Source organism: Camelus dromedarius, chromosome 16 (genome assembly GCF_036321535.1).
Source record: "Camelus dromedarius isolate mCamDro1 chromosome 16, mCamDro1.pat, whole genome shotgun sequence".
Taxonomy (NCBI): Eukaryota; Metazoa; Chordata; class Mammalia; order Artiodactyla; family Camelidae; genus Camelus; species Camelus dromedarius.
Genome location: NC_087451.1, coordinates 41,696,930 through 41,713,465, shown reverse-complemented (window position 1 = coordinate 41,713,465; position 16,536 = coordinate 41,696,930). Strand labels below are relative to the sequence as shown.

General features: G+C 35.3%; 1 protein-coding gene across 2 annotated transcripts in view; it reads right to left on the bottom strand.

Annotated features, from left to right (window-relative positions):
* The window catches only part of NSF (N-ethylmaleimide sensitive factor, vesicle fusing ATPase), a 131,130-nt gene that overhangs the window by 89,553 nt on the left and 25,041 nt on the right, over window positions 1–16,536 (bottom strand). For both annotated transcript variants that reach the window (XM_031468780.2, XM_064495708.1), the window contains exons 3-8: window positions 16,263–16,362; window positions 13,885–13,924; window positions 6,890–7,056; window positions 5,553–5,660; window positions 5,008–5,083; window positions 2,549–2,704 (exon numbers count right to left, since the gene is read on the bottom strand). In XM_031468780.2, the coding sequence (XP_031324640.1) occupies window positions 2,549–2,704; window positions 5,008–5,083; window positions 5,553–5,660; window positions 6,890–7,056; window positions 13,885–13,924; window positions 16,263–16,362 (647 nt within the window). The remainder of the gene's footprint in view (window positions 1–2,548; window positions 2,705–5,007; window positions 5,084–5,552; window positions 5,661–6,889; window positions 7,057–13,884; window positions 13,925–16,262; window positions 16,363–16,536) is intronic.

Sequence of the window (16,536 nt, the reverse complement as noted above, 5' to 3'; positions counted from 1 at the left end):
TGATATATAGGCAAAAAGGTCCATTTAGTTAAGATTCCTGTTTACAAAGCAGACATAACTCTAGACTCCATGGTAAAGACAATGATTTGGTCTCAAGCCAAAAGTAAAAATGTTCTCTGCTTAAAACAAAACAGCCCCATAACCTACATAAATTATTCTTTTCTAATCACTATTTTTTTCCCACCTGAATTGATTTAACCTATCATACCCAGTGTCCAATGAGATCCTACTACCATACAGGTTTATTTATTTAATTAACAAAGTGTGAGGAAAAGTTTCAGCCAATTTTGTTCCCACATGGCACAGTAAAAGAACACAGAGTACATATAAAAAGGACCCATGTAATGTTATTTTATATTCTACTTAATGTAGTAATTTGTACTTTTATATACCTTTACCAAAGCCTAGTGAGAACTTTATAACCATACTGTACTTAGAGTGCAATGAAGTATTCTACTATGTAATTCCCCCGAAATTCAAAGGAAAAAAGAAGCCTCTAATGGAAAATAAAGAATGACACGTGCACAGCAAGAGAATTATTTCTCAGCCATTTACCATAAAAAAGTAGCATAAGGACACCGAATCTTCCTTCAAAATAAAAAAAAAGTCTTCCAATTCAGCTGAAAAGCCAAAGTACCTTTAGACTTACTGTCTCTTAAATCATACTGGTAACACGTTTCTTGATGGCAAAAGCCATAAAGAGAAAAAATACTTTAAAAAAGAACTCATTTATGCCTAACTAAATCAGTGTAAAAATATTAGAAAAATAAATCCATAAAAAAGGTTCTGGATAACAGTACTCACAAACAAAATGGAAATAAATGGCCCTTACTAGTCAAAAAGCACATTAACAACAACAAAAAGCATACTATATAATTCAACTAATTTCCATGTGGATTGCAGAAACAGATTAAATTCACTCAGAAATCCCAAATTTGTTCTGATTTAACTTCAAACTCTTCAACAATTGTCAAAATCACAAGCTGACTGAAATGAGTTTATTCTTTTATGCATTATTTTCTCAGCATCATACAGAGACCCTAATGAGCAGGGTTTGGATAATGTACAAAAAGGAAACTAGTATCTGAATAATTGAATCCTCAATAGCTTCTAAGCCATGAGAAAAATATTTATAATATAAAGATATAACTTATAGAAGCAGTTATTTTCCTCCTTACTGGCTGGAGAGTATACACGTTCAATGAAACATTAGACTCGTTCTGCACAGGGCTGAGTCTTTAAAACTAGTAAAAATATTCCACAAGAGTAACTCAGAATATTTGGAATCACCCTGTTCTCTCTGCTTGTACCCAAAATATATTTAAACAATATTTCCATTTCTTGATTAAAAAGCTTTATGGACTTTTTGTGCCTCAAAATACGTATTACCAAGATAGTGAACAACTACATTTTTTACTATTTTCCAAATTAAAATTCTGTTTTTTATGGACTTGGCCTTTGTATCTTTTAGATAAAAAAAGCATGTTATTGCCATTTCAAGGCGTCTAAAACTCAGGTGATGAGGGTCTCTGTCATTTTCTCTTAATCCAATTCCAAACTCGACCTTTAGCCAGTGAACAGGTGTGTGCTGCGCCTGTAATTCATCAGAGTGAGCGTCCAGGCAGAAAAGCTACCAACAATAGAGGCTGACAGAACCAAGCACTTAGTGCCTAGAAAGTAGTTCTCATCCCCACCACGAGGAATAAATTTACTTTTATCTCCCAGTAGCAATTTAAAGATAAAGGATGATGGAGGTGAGGGGAGTAGTATATTTGTATTCCCTCCACTTTTTTTGGATACTGTTTTTAATACTAATAGTCTGGCAGAGGCTGTTATGTTATAAATTCCTTTCTCAGATATTCTGCTGCTCACATTCCAACCCAACCTATGATATGGATATGAAAACAGTCATGACAGCATTTCCACTAGGGCAAATAAAACCATTTCACACACAGATAAATTAAATAAACCTTCAAGAAAAAGGTGATAAATGACTAGTGCATTTCTTTGTATGCAATATGGAAATTCCGATGTATATCCTGCATTTGTCCTTTTGGACAAATTTAAAACATGCCAAATATCCATTTACTAGGTATGAAGATACACTAACTGCGTAATACAACAGTAAAATAAAAAGAAGCAACAGCTAATTTTAGAACAATGCCCACAGTCTAATAGATACTGACTACTCAGCAGGATAAATCTGACCCACAGTGAATCTTTAGAGTCAGGTGAAATTTCTAAATACGCCATATAAAAAAAATCATAAATAAATTTAAAAAATGTAATTTCTAAATATGTTCTGTAGAAAAAACATACTTGAATAAATAAATAAGATAGAGCAACCACAAATAAAATTAAAATGTAACTTTAAAAGTTCTAATACTTAAAATTTTTTAGAAAACTTTTTTTTTTTAAGAAGTTAAAACAGAAAAATACTTTGACAGGTCTGAAAAATAATTTCTAAACATTATTGAAAACAGACTTCATCACATCCTTTTTTTTAAACAATACAAGATTTTAATCAAACTTCCCTTTTAAAACTCACCCATCTGTTCCACAATCTCTGGAGGAAATACTCGGGAAGCAAATGCTCGTCGAAAAATATCTGAAAATTCCTTGTCCAGACCTCCTATTCCCATTTTTTCAAAGTTCCAGTCAGGATTGATGATAGACTGGCGATTTTCCTTGGTTTTGGCTTTGCCTGTGTCAAACAAAGATAATCAAGTGGGACAAGAACTTCATCACTAAGGGTAAAAAGACAGAACTCCCTGAGCATCCTCAGTGAATAGAGAAGCTACCCTTATCCAAAGATGGACAACATGTTCTCAGCTGATTTTCTAATAAGGATGAGTTTTACTATGTTCACTACTTTGTCTCATCTCCATTTAGGGTCAGTGAAACACTTTCAAAATGACTAGCTCAACTCATGCTTACAGTCCATTTGTAATCAATCCATGGGAGTTTGGTCTTAACCTCTAATCCTAACCAAGTTAACTAACTTGGTTGATTAGAAGGAGTATTATGGGCATAACCTGATGAAGACAACACTTGCTGCCAGAAATGCAACTGAAATCTAGCAGTCCCTCAAGGTTCCTGAGGCAAGGTTTAAAAATACATATATTCATCTAGACTAAGCTTATAATTGGGACTACAACCCTTCAGCCTGAAGAGATGCACTAAGTCTGATGTCTTATTTTCTTTTTACTCATTTGCACACAAAAGTCTAAAATCATCCTAAAGTCATTAATGATTTCAAAATTCATGTTTTCAAATTCATTGGCAAAGATGAAAACGATCTAACTTAAATGTCATAGTGCCCCCTAAAGTAACTCAAGAGAACCACATTCACTATCTCAAGCACAAAGAATAAAAGTGCCTTGGTATATTCTACTACAAGCAAAAAAAGAAAGTAATAAAGTAATTTTTTTTAATCAGGGAAGAAAAGGTCACATTAGAAAAAGTTTATCCTAGGTGGTAATTTTATGGTTAAGAGTTTTGGAGACATTTCCCTTAAGAAGCTACAAAAAAATATTTTTCTTACACTCTACTGCCCTCTTGTGGCCAAATTTACTGCATGCTAAATCACTACACAATTTTATTTTCCAAATGGAAAAAAAAAAAACAAAAACTATCACACGCTTGCATGTATTACTTAGAAATATCCACACTGTATGAGAGTCAAGTAACCTTCTTGGGATAATATGCCTTAACAAAAATGTGTATACAATATAATATACAAAGAAATCACTTCAGAAATGTATTGGATCAATAATAGGAGATTATGATTTATCTTACATCCATAAACTATATACAGTGATTAAAAATTATATTGTAAAGTTTATTTCTTAAGATGCTTGAAATATGTTAAGCAAAAGAAACAAATTATAAAACAGTACAAATTACAATCAGAATTTTAAATTTAGGTTGTGTGAGTTGTTTTTGAGTGTCTATCCAAATTTTATGAAATATTTTATTTTGTAATTAAGGAAAAACAAGGGAGGAATGATAATTTATGGATCAAGAAAAAAGGCTACACATTAGATGTTAAATAACTTTGGATATAATGGTGTGCAACCATTGAAAATCCTCTGCCTTGTTACTAGAGTAGACATCAACATAGTTAAATCAACCAAAAATAAGAATTACTATACAGTTAATGGCATCATTGCTCTGATGAGTTACTATTTTTAGAGACCAATCTGCATTACTTTAAAATAACAAGAGTAGGGCTAACGTGTGAGAGTAGGACTGAACGCTGAATCTGTTGGAAGATTCTCTTTACCTGCACCTTCATCATTTAACTCAATCACCAACCGAAGTGATGTTCTTATCACATTTAACACACAACCAGCCAAGGGACATTCTACAACATAACTGACCAGTTCTCAAGGTAGTGAAAGACAGTGAAAGTCTGAGGAACTGTCAGAGACAAGAAAGCATGGAGAGTAAACCACTGAATGCAATGTGGGATCCTGAGTCAGATCCTGGAACAGAAAAAGCCCACGGTGGAAAAAAACGGGTGAAATCCAAATCAAGTCTGTAGTTTAGTTAGCAGCAATGTAACCATGTTAATTTTGTTTTGGCAACTGTACTACTGTTATTTTTAGATGTAACTTCAGAGGAGGCTGGTGAAGGGTACACAGGAACTTTCTAAACTATTTTTTTGTAAATCTTCTGTAAAGCTGAATTTACATCTCAATATTAAAAGTTTAAAAATTAATTTTATCTGCATCTTTCCCCTTATTTTTAGTGTAGTTACTGGGAAATTAAAAATGATATATGTGGCTCATATTACTTTTTTTTTTTAAGACAATGCTGATCTAGTAAAGGTTTACAATTTTTTTCTACATCAGCACATCTGACATATGAAATAGTCCACGATTCTGTGATGAGCCTTCTCAAGAGAGGTGTCCCTATTCACCTGAAAATCACTGTAACTGAGTCACATACAATACAGTGATAGTCCCAGTTTATTCAGAATCTTCTAAAAACTGTAAATCTTACCAATAAGATTGAGTGATGAATTTTCTGCTTTTTCAAATGCAACTTGACTGTTTCCAACAACCAGTCCTACTTCAATCTATAGAGAAAGACAATAATTAGTAGTCTAATAGCAGACTTCTGGACTTCTCAAAGCAAGGTTTCCAAAAACAAAGGGGAAATGAGGTCTCTCTGAGCAAATCAAATTTTCTAAACTATCAGCTAAGTTACACTTACTTTTAACATAACTACCTTCTACTATTCCTATTTCATTTGAATGCATATATCTTTTGATAATACCTGTCTTATTATTATTATTCACTTACAACAAATATCACCACATTCAACCAGGATTACATTTACAAATTTCAAATTAGTATTAGATCTGTAAATAAGTATATTTTGCACTATATTCTAATAATATGCTGGATATAAAAGCATTTTTTTCTCTCTCCTATGTTAAAAGAAAGTATGTAATATGAAAGAAATCACCAAGGAAGAGAATAGCTGGGAAAATTAGATGAATTTGCACAATACACATCATAAAAGTTATTAGAAATTAAACATACCTTCTGTCTTTTACCTGTCGCAGGCTCTCCCTTCAGGATGCTAGGATCCATGGCTTCAATGTCCTTTACCAGTAAGCCAAAAAGTTTTTCATTGAAGCTAAACACAAGCTATGTAGAAAGTAAGGGGGAGGGAGGGAAATCACTTCATGACATGATAGATTGATTTTTCACATCACCAGTGCTTTCCAAATGCAGGCAAGCAGCTTTCTGCATGTATCCCTCCCAAATCTTCCCAGGCAAACTAGCCAATGAGAAGAAAAGGAACTAATATTTACTGAGTATTTGCTAGGTACCAAACTCTACAGGAAGTGGGAAGAATGGCATCATGACACTTTTGCAAATCTCTTTAATGTCTTGCTTAATGGAAGACTGCTGGCCCCTCATGTCTGCTTCAGCAGTCAATGCGCTATGCTAGCACATATCACGTAGTCTGCATAACTCCACTGTACTACGCTTGTGACAGAATAACAGGAAAAGGGCACATAACATCTTGATATTATTATAAAAATAGTTTTGACTTCACAAACCCCTGAAAGGGCCTCAGGGACCCCTAGGGGTCTCTGGACCACACTTTGAGAACAGCCACTAGGAAGCTATGGTAGGAGGAAGGAGTTAGGCATGATTAAGAAAAGTCACAGAGGAAGAGCAAAGGTAAGTAAGGTCAAAAAAGCAATGACTATGCGTACAAACAAACAGCAATTTATGAACCCATTCATTTTTTAAAGTAAAATTAAAAAAAAATTTAAAAGAACAGAATTTCTTCCTAGGAGGTTAAACAACATATTAACTGAAATCCAAAAGGGAGCAACATAAACAGTATTTTCAAGAAGAGAAAATCTGAGCTTCAAAAGCTCCATGAAAAAAGCTGAAGATATGTATATGTATGTATGTGTGTGTGTGTGTGTGTGTGTGTGTACATATATATATATAATTTTCTTAAGATTTTCAAAGAAGTTCATACCCAAAAAAGTTAAGAATTACTTTTCTATAGAAATTTGTCAGTAAAAGAGACATCTAGAGACAAAAATAAATGTCCCACAATAAAAAGGAAGAAATTTGAGACACGAATGTCTGCAGTGTTACCATCTATGCAGAGGGAAACGCTGCTGTGATTATGTGTGACACTGCAACGTAAAAGCTACTTTGGAATTATTCTGAACAGCCTGCTAGAGGTTCAGCAAATAATACCGCCCTCACTTCTTATCACTCATCTTAGATATACCTGTTCATATGCAAATTTCTTCTCAGGTTTTAAAAGTAGAATTACTTTCAGACAACCAAGGAGATTAGAACACGTCTATGCCTTGAGGAAAGAAATAAAGGAAAGGTGAACCCACCTGCTGCCCCACTGAGAAGGCCTGGTTGTTGAACTGCTGAATGAACTCTGCCGCCATCTTATCGGTGTCATAAGGGTTGGAGTCGATGCTTTTTTTCTGCAGGAAGTCAATCTCGATGGTCATCGTGCCGATACACTGTTTGGCTTTGTCAAATGTATATAAAGACACTAGGGGAAAAAAAGGTATTTTAAAAATCACAGGGACACCAGATACTTGCTGTGTTTCAAGTAACTAAGTTTCACATAAATGAATCATAACAGAACTTGACCAAAAGGGGCCTTCACTGAAGGGACACATAAGCCCAGATTTTAAAAATAACATAGGCATAGATTTATTAAAATAACAGATTTAAAAAAAATTACCACTAGAGGTGTTCTTCCCCTCTGAATTAATTAGAACATATTGAACAGCGCTCTCCTCTACTTTTACCCCTCACCCGACACTTTGGGGGTAATCACAGCCCTCCGCACAGAGGCTCTGCATCTCCCTCCTTCTCATTAAACAGAGGACAGAATGACAGTATGGGAGGTCCCAGGGGAGTTGGCATAGCATTGCTGTTTCCAAACAAGATTTCTGTTTGACACAAGGAAGAGCTAAAGTGAGAGGTATGTGGACTCTTTTGCCTTAACAAATTAGAATGTAGGTCCAAAAAAAAAAAAAGCTTGAGAAAAAAAATGTTTAGTAGACGGATTTGCTCCAGAGCAACTTAAGAGTTTGACATTTTTTTTTTAATACTACAAAAATATTTACTGAGCACCTATGATATCCAGGGAGTGACAGTAAGTTCTACACATACAATAGGAAAAAGATCATGTTTTTATCCCATCTTTGTATTGCTTATTATATTCATGAACTGTTTAAATGAAACAGCAGCAGCAAAACCCCCACAGTCTCCATGCTAATAACAAAAAAGGTAAAAACAAAGGGACTTCGGAGTCTGTGTTTCAATAGATTTTGTTGGTAACTAGAAGAGTCTAAAATCATGTAGCTCTCTGTGCTTTGATTTGTCACATCTGTAAAACAAGAAGACTGGACTAGATAAATACTTATGGTCCTTCCATATTTTAATTCTGCTCTAAACTTAGATTGTACAGTCTAGCCACTTGAGTTATGTCCAAGGATTCTGTAAATTCTTTGAATAAAATTGCTTGTTTAGTAATCATATTTTTATATTTTGGTTTGCCTTCGTAAAGGGGACACACATATTTTAAAGATAAACATTTTCAAAAGCAAAATAACAAAGAAAGCCTGGGCAAGGGTTGGAAAATTCATTGAAGACCAATGAATAAGTTCCAGCCTTGGCTGAGAGTTTTAGCACACTCTTCTGACTCCACTTCCGGGTGTTTTGTTCTTTTGTAACATTTCCTAGAAAGTACAGGTTATATGCTGAGTAACTTTCCTAAGCAACAGAGCTTAGCTGTTTCCTCACATAATGAAGATATTTATAGGATGAAATATTTATAGGATAAAAATGGGTAAGTTGATTCAGTAATTCCATTTCCAGATGTCTGTCTCAGAAAGACTCTTGAACATTGCCTACAAAGAGATCTATAGGATGGATCATTGCAGCATTATTTGCAATAGTTAAACATGTAAAAAGTGCTGATCTGTAGGGAAATTATAAATAAAATGTGGCATATTCACAATGCAGAATAATGTACAGCAATTAAAATTAAAACTTGATGTATATTTAATAGATGGATGGCCCATTAAAACTAATATTGAATGAAAAAAGTATACTTCAGAAAGATTTGTACAGTATGGTATCATTCTGTGCATTAAAGACTCCAAAGAAATTTCATAATGTCATAATGCATATACACGTATATATACTTATGTATGTGAATGTGTGTATATATACATGTACATACGTGTATATATGTGTATGAATCATCCTTTTATCAAGAAATCCAAATAAGCGTATTAAAATATAATCATTACTGACTATACTTTTCAAATGCATTTTAATTTAAGGTCAATGTTCCCAAATAGGAAAGACCAAGCTGTTACAACAATTTTCGAATGCTAGCTGTTGCAACAATTTTCAAATGCTAGGGCAGTACCATGGACAGTCTCACAGGCAGCACCATGGTCAGCACCATGGTCAGCCCCAAAGGGCCAGATACCCTGAAGGTTTTAACCAGAAGCAAAGGGCCAGAAGGCTGAGAATGTTTTCTTATTTTATGACTAATAGTAATTTAATGTCAAAGACTAATAAAAATATTTTTATAAGCAAACAAAATTATAACCAATGCTTTGAATACACAGACATTACAAAGACAGGTAATGGTTCAAAAATGTGTTGATTGAACATCGGTCTTGAATACTTAAAATATGGCATTTCCAGATAGAGAGAAGACTAAACGATTCTTCCAGAAGATTCCCTCAGACTAAAGTCACTGACTTGACAAAAAATTCTCACCTTACAGACAGAACTCCTGTTCCAGAATCTTTGAATTAGCGCTCTCCTTCATACCAAGCCTCCTATCCTATCTTTGCCTACATCTCTACTTATACTGAGCCAGCCGTCTACCTTTATGGCTACATCATGACATCACTCAGGACCCCAAACCCTGCCTGGTCTCAAGCTTACTCCACCTAGTCCTGCCTGAACACTTGGTTTCATAGTTTTGTGCATCAGGTCTGTTTGATCTGCCTTTTAAAGAATTGACTCTACATTCAAGATAAGCATTTCTGGTAGCAGGAGAATGCTTTAAATACAACTTAAGCCACAAAACAAACTGCTCATCTCAGCAAGATTTATAACCTTGAATTTTCACAACAGAATTTATCTACATTAAAAGTTAAATTTAAGCATACTCTTAACCCTGTATTTACAAAAGTTTTAAGGAAATTAGAAACCTAAGCTACATACACACCTATGTTCTCATTAGATTTAACAAGTGTTCATTTTTATTCCCACCAGTGTCTACACATAGGGAACCCTGGCTTCACACACTGACCTACTTCCCTTTGGTGCTGAACTCCTCCACTGTCTCATTTTCTCACTATGCTTCAGGTGAGGCAGCGACAGTTAAGGGAATCACTTATGTCAGTGTTTCCCAAAATGTGGCTGATAAGAACTACTTAAGGGTGATTGTTAAAAACACAGATCCGTGAATCAGACTCCCCAGGGGAGGGGCCTGGGAATCTTTCTTTAAAAAAACGAACTCCCCAGGTGTTTTTCTCAGACAACTTTGGAAAGCACTAATTATGCAATCTTCTCTACCAGCTACCTATATCTAAAGTAATTTCGTTTATTTTTCATCCCCAGTCAAAAAGTTTTAGCCCTCAATCCTACTTCCACAAAAGAAAAGGCCAAATAAAGATAATCCCAATATTTAAGTTCCCTCTAACTCAGGAAAAAAGAAGTGTAAATTGTCCTATTCCTACACAAGGAATAGGATACTCTCTCCTACCACTTCACCAACTTCTCTTCTCAGGCACCTCCACTGCAGACACACTAGCAGTGTGTTCCAGGCAACCGCTTTAAGAATGTGTCTTCTTTCAACCAGATCAAAGTTATTGTATCTTTGACTATCTTCAAAAGCACTGGATCTAGAGGATCTGAACATTGCCCATGGGAACAAGGAGAACAAATAATGCCACTTGTAGTCCACATCTCCAGCATTACTACAAGACAGAGAATACATGAAACTCAAATACTTGAAGAGAAATATGTAACTAAATTAGACAGCTCCCATTGTGGGAAAAAGAAAGAAAGGAGAGCAGGACACAGACAAAATCACCCCTCAAAGTGGAAGTACAACACCAAAAGCCAAAGTATTACTCATAGGTTTGGGATGTGGTAATCCATGACTCCAGGTACAGGGAAAGGACCTGAAAGTAAGTAGGACTGGAAGTGGCAGCATCAAAGAATCACTGGAAAGAATCAGACAAATAGAGAAGGGAAGGTGTCCTTAGAGATGCGGTAGTTAGTGAAGGAAAGAAGGTAGTAAGAGAGGAAAACTAAAGATCTTGCAGAAACAAAAGAGAAATGAGCCATGTCAACCAACTTCTCTACCTCTCCCTCCAGCTCATCATTATTACTTACTAAAGAAACTGCACTTCTCTATACTAACAGAAAGGAATGCTCTTGGACTAATGATTCTGTCTACAAAATCATGAGAAATAGAAAACAATAACTCCACAAAGTTACTATAAGGAAAACATAACAAGTAACAAGATATTGCAGCATTTCAGCTGAAGTGTCTTCCCCCAAAAGATCAACTATGAAATAGAAAATATATATAACACTATAAACTAAATTAAGAATCCTCAAACAAGAATTTAGACACACAACAAAACATCTGAAATCAGAATATTAAAAACTAGTAACAGAAATAGACAAAGTAAATGCAATGACAGTTTATTGAATGCAGGAAAAAAAAACTGAAGGAAAAGACAAACTATTCAGGAGTGAGCAATAAATTACAAAGTGCCCATGGGAGAATACATTCAAATTAATATTTTTAATTAAAATTTTTAATTAAAAAATTTAAATTAATATTTAATAAGAGGCAGTGAAAAAAGACAGGGAAACTATCAATAAAATAAAAATGAGATAAAGAATTTTAAAAGAACAGAGAGAAAGTAATTAAAATGGAAGACAGGCAGAGAAGGTCTGAAATACATATAACTGGAGTGCCTGAGAAGAAAATCAAAACAAGTGGACCAGAACTAACATTTAAAGACCATAGTCCAAGAAAAATTTCTAGAAAGAAAGAAAACTTAAATCTACATATTGAAACAAACCATCGTATACCTGGGTGTTGACCCAGAATGAGTAATTCCAAGAAATATCCTAATAAGGATATTAGGCTTTAAAGACAGAAAAATCCTCAGGGCTCCCAGCCAGAAAAATCAAGTTACTTATAAAGGTAAGAAAATTAGACTGGCATCAAACTTCAAGAGTTTCATACAAAGCAAGGCTATTGTGATACAGCATTTTCAAGAAATTCAAGGAAAGAAAACAAGCCAAGAATTTTATATTCAGCCAAGCTGTCCTTGAAATATCAAAGATACAGAAACATAGTTTGAATATACAAGAACTTAGGAAACACTGTAAACATCTACACTTCCTGGAGGAATCTACTAGAAGACAGGTTATACCCAAACAAGTAGAAACTGGCAAAAGGACTGATCATGATCATTTGAGAGACTTAATTGTAGAGTGGAGACTAAAACAAGTGTGGGGTCATATGTGGAAGAACTGCATGTAAATATCATGCTCTGCCAACACACAAAGAAAGCAACTAACATGTACAGCATGGTGACTATAGTTAGTAATACTGTACTGCATAATTGAAGGTTGCTAAGAGAGATCTCACAGGTTCTCATCACAAGAAAAAAACACTTTTTGTAACTACCTGTGGTGACAGATGTTAACTAGACTTATTGTGGTGATCATTTCACAATGTATTTAATATTTGTATATCAAATAATTATGTTGTACACCTGAAACCAATATAATGTTACATGTCAATTATTACTCAATTCAAAAAAAAATTGCTTCTTCCACTAAAAAAAGATTTAAAGCTTGAAAGGAAAAAAAGAAAGCAATAACAAAATGGGAGGAGAAAGGGGAAGGCAGAATATGATGATTAGCTGTTGTATAGGTAATAGATGAGAGTCAAAGAATATCCTTTAAAATAGACAGGACGTATTTTTTAAAAGGTTAAATAAGAAAAAAAAAAGGAGTACTAAGGGCACTAGGAGAGGTATAAACGCAGATGTAAACACTAAAATGAAAATGCAATCATTCCTAAATACCAGTATAAAGTTTTGTCCAACTATTTTATTTTTTTAATCTTTATTTATTTTTTACTTTTTTCACCCACCTTTCTGGGGAGGAGGTAACTAGTTTATTCATTTTTTTTAATGGAGGTACTGGGGACTGAACCCAGAACCTCAGGTATATTAGGCATGCGCTCTACCACTAAGCTATACCCTCGCCCCTCCCCCAACTTTTTTAATTAAAAAAAATTTGGGGGTCAGGGGTTAATTAGGTTTATTTATTTATTTTAGTACAGATACTGGGGATTGAACCCAGGACCTCCTGCATGCTTAAAATTTTAAAAATAGCAAGGAAGATACACCACATAGAGAAATACAATTAAAACATAAAATGATGGAATTGAGATCAAATATAGCAGTATAACTGTGAATTCAATAACTGAATGGGCTTAATCTATTAAAAGAAAGATTTTCAAATTAGCTCATAAAGCAAAACCCAACTCTGTTGCATATGACAGATACAACTAAAACACAGTGGTTTTAAAAGGCTAAAAGTAAAGGTACGGGCAAAGATATAGTAAACAAATTAAAAACAGTAAGAAAGCAGGGATTGTGGTCCTAATATCAAAGCATAATTCAAAACATATTAAATAAGATAAAGGATGCTTTATAATGCTAAAAGCCATAATTAATAATAAAAATATAGTGATCATGAATACCAAATAACACAGAAAACTACTATGTAAAGCAGAAACCACAGGAGATACAAGGAAAAATAGAAAGACACTAGTAACAGTTGACTTTAACACAAGACTTCTCTTAAGAGCCTTTCCTTCTTGTCTCTATCATGTAATGTCTTCCCCCTACTTCATAATCATTCTCAAAACTCCAGTGCCTGGAAAGATTTCTCTGGCTAATTTTCCAGTCTCCAATCAATTCATCCACTCCCGTTCTACCTTAGCACTTCTACATACAGCTCCTAATGGTAATATTTGTGCACATATTTACCATGTACATTTTCTGGGAGCTGTGGATATTCCTTTCCCCAGTAGGCTGCAATTTCTAGGCAGAATAGCAAGCAGATAAAGAGGTAGGTACCATAACTAGTTACTCTCCATTCCCATAGATCTAACCAGTATTATGAATGGGATGAATGTTTAACGACCTGACAACCAGTAACAGAAAATTATACAGATCTCCACAGCTATGAGAAAATTATAAGGAAAATCTACCTCAGGTAGCTAAAAAAATATACCTACCTTCTATTTCTTGCCCAATAGAAAGTCCAGCCCATTTTCGCTGTAAAATAAAAGAGAGAGAGAGAAAAAGACACTTAACACCAAATCTATCAAAATTAGAGAAATGATAAAAAGAGGAATTTCTCTTAATTTCAGGAACACATTCCAAGACCAAAACATGCTGTGCTGTTAAGCGTTGAACTGTGTCCCACAAAAAGACACGTTGAAGTCCTAGCCCTGGCACCTGTGAATGGGACCATATTTGGAAACGGTCTTTGCAGGTGATATCAAGTTACGATGAGGTCCTATCGTATTAGGGTAGGCCCTAAGCCAACAGGACTGGCCTCCTTATAAGGAAAGAGACACACGGGGAGAAAGTCATGTGACAATGAAGGCAGAGACTGAAGTGATGCATCTACCAGTCAAGGAGCATCAAGGACTGTCGGCAACACCAGAAGCTAAGTATGGAACAGATGTTTCCCTAGGGCCTTCAGAGACCTTGATTTCAGACTTCCAGCCTCCAGAACTGTGATAGAATAAATTTCTGTTGTTTTAAGCCACTCAGCTTGTGGTACTTTGTTACAGCAGCCCTAGGAAACATATGCTATAGTTTATTTATATCTGAACATCTATCCCAAAATATATAAAGCTTGCCTTTTTACAGCAAAGCTGGCATCGCTGAGTAGGATGCTCCTTTGCATAATATAAAGCTCCTGAAGGCCTCTGTAGTATGAGATAATATTTCAGAGTTCCAAATATACTGTGGTCAGTTATATTGTTTGATACAGTATCACAAAAAGAAAGATGTTCAATTCATGAAAACTAAAATAAACTCCTCAGATAATCCACACTGAAACCCAAGCAGGGATTCGTATCGTTAGATGGTCATGACTACTCTTTGTGTACTGGACAAAGGAGTGCCAGGCATTTGCAACCAGATTTTAGCGTCTCTCCAGGTCTTGACTGGTGACAACAGCAAGAATGTACGGAGGCAGGACAGACTGTTAGGCAGGAATTCAGGACTGGCTTGGTATAGATTCAAAATGAGTAATTACTGATAACACTCCAAAGAACAGCAAGAAAAATAATTTTTGGCTGCAAATCAAGTTTGTCTGCTCATCTGAACATCGTGGATTTTGTGGTGGGTGGTTAAAAAGATGCTGCGTTTTGAATACATGCAACAAGTGTTCTCCCTTCCAGCTTTCTCACCACAGGTCACTTCTCCCTCCTCTCCGCCCTTCACCTCTCTCTTCTGTGATACCCCATCCCATTTCTGGCCAACCAGAAATTTAGTAGCACACTGGTCAAGCCCAGACTTTGGGTCGCAAAGCAGTCACATTTAGGTTTTGTACTTCAATCCCAAAGACAGCTTCAAGACAACAATAACTGTACCTATTGTTTGGGGCTGTTGTGAGAAGTAAATGAGAAAACACATGCAAAAGTACATAGAATAGCACTTGGTCTACAGTAAATGCTGGGGGAAAACTTTTTTTTAAAGCAGAGAGTCAAGGAGAAATATTCAGAAACCCCATTTCTGACCACCAGGATCCCAAATATAGCTCTGTAAAAGCTGGCAAATTCTAGAATATCCTAAACCTTTGATCTATAGAAACTAATGTGAAAAGTAGTCCTGATATTAGAGGGGCATCTAAACAGAGAAAAGAGGAATAGTGAGTGAAGATTTCCCATAATTTTTGAGGGATTCAAGAGATTTTAATTGTTCCCTAATGAGTGTTTGATCTCTTTCCCTAAACCTCCAGGGGTGGGGACAGAAGTCAATGCTTATTAGCATAATACAATGAGGTGGGGCTGCATTTGCGTTGTTCAGGACAGGGGACCAGCAGGATGAGAAAGACGACAAGGGAGGAAAAGATACAGACTGGAACTTGTGATGCTCTTACATTATGTATTACGTGCCTGCGACAGTGCTAGGCAATTTCCCCTACACAGGATCCAGCAACAGTTATAAATGTAACCAAAATCCTTCCATTCATTATGGAAGCCCAGCAAGTCAGGTTGTAATCTGAGATAACAGCTACTCATATCATTTTCTTTAACATCATTGCATTTTAAAGTCACTATTATTAGATGTCAATTTTACAAATAAATGCTGTTTTTATATGTTTTCTGTTGCACTGCAAGCTAACATTAAAATAATTTGACTCTTTATCCTATAGCTAACTGATATCACTGAATTTTTTTAAATTGGGGGCAAAAATCAAGGCAATAAAAGACTGACAGAGTAAAAACTGGCAACTAAAAATAAATCTTTAGATAACACCTAGATGGCTTTCTTCAATATAAATCATTATACAGTTATAGGGTGATGCCTGCTTTAAATGAATTGATTCTTCCAAGACTTCCAAGAACAGAAGAGAATAAATTCACATCTGAGTTACCTGAGGTAAGCTGAATGCGATGCTCCCTGGAACCACAGATGGGTGGGTCCTCAGTGTAAATGTGTACCTGTGGTTGGGGGAGGTCCTCACAACCACATGCCTAGAAGATAGAAACACAGCCAGTATTCCATGTCAAAGGACATAAAGAACATCAATTCCAAATGTGTTCATTTCCAACAACTGTCGCTTGATGAGTATCAGGTGGAAACACGGCATTCTATGAGTCCTGAACAAACAGGACCACAAATTTCATTTCCAAAAAGTGTCACCAGTT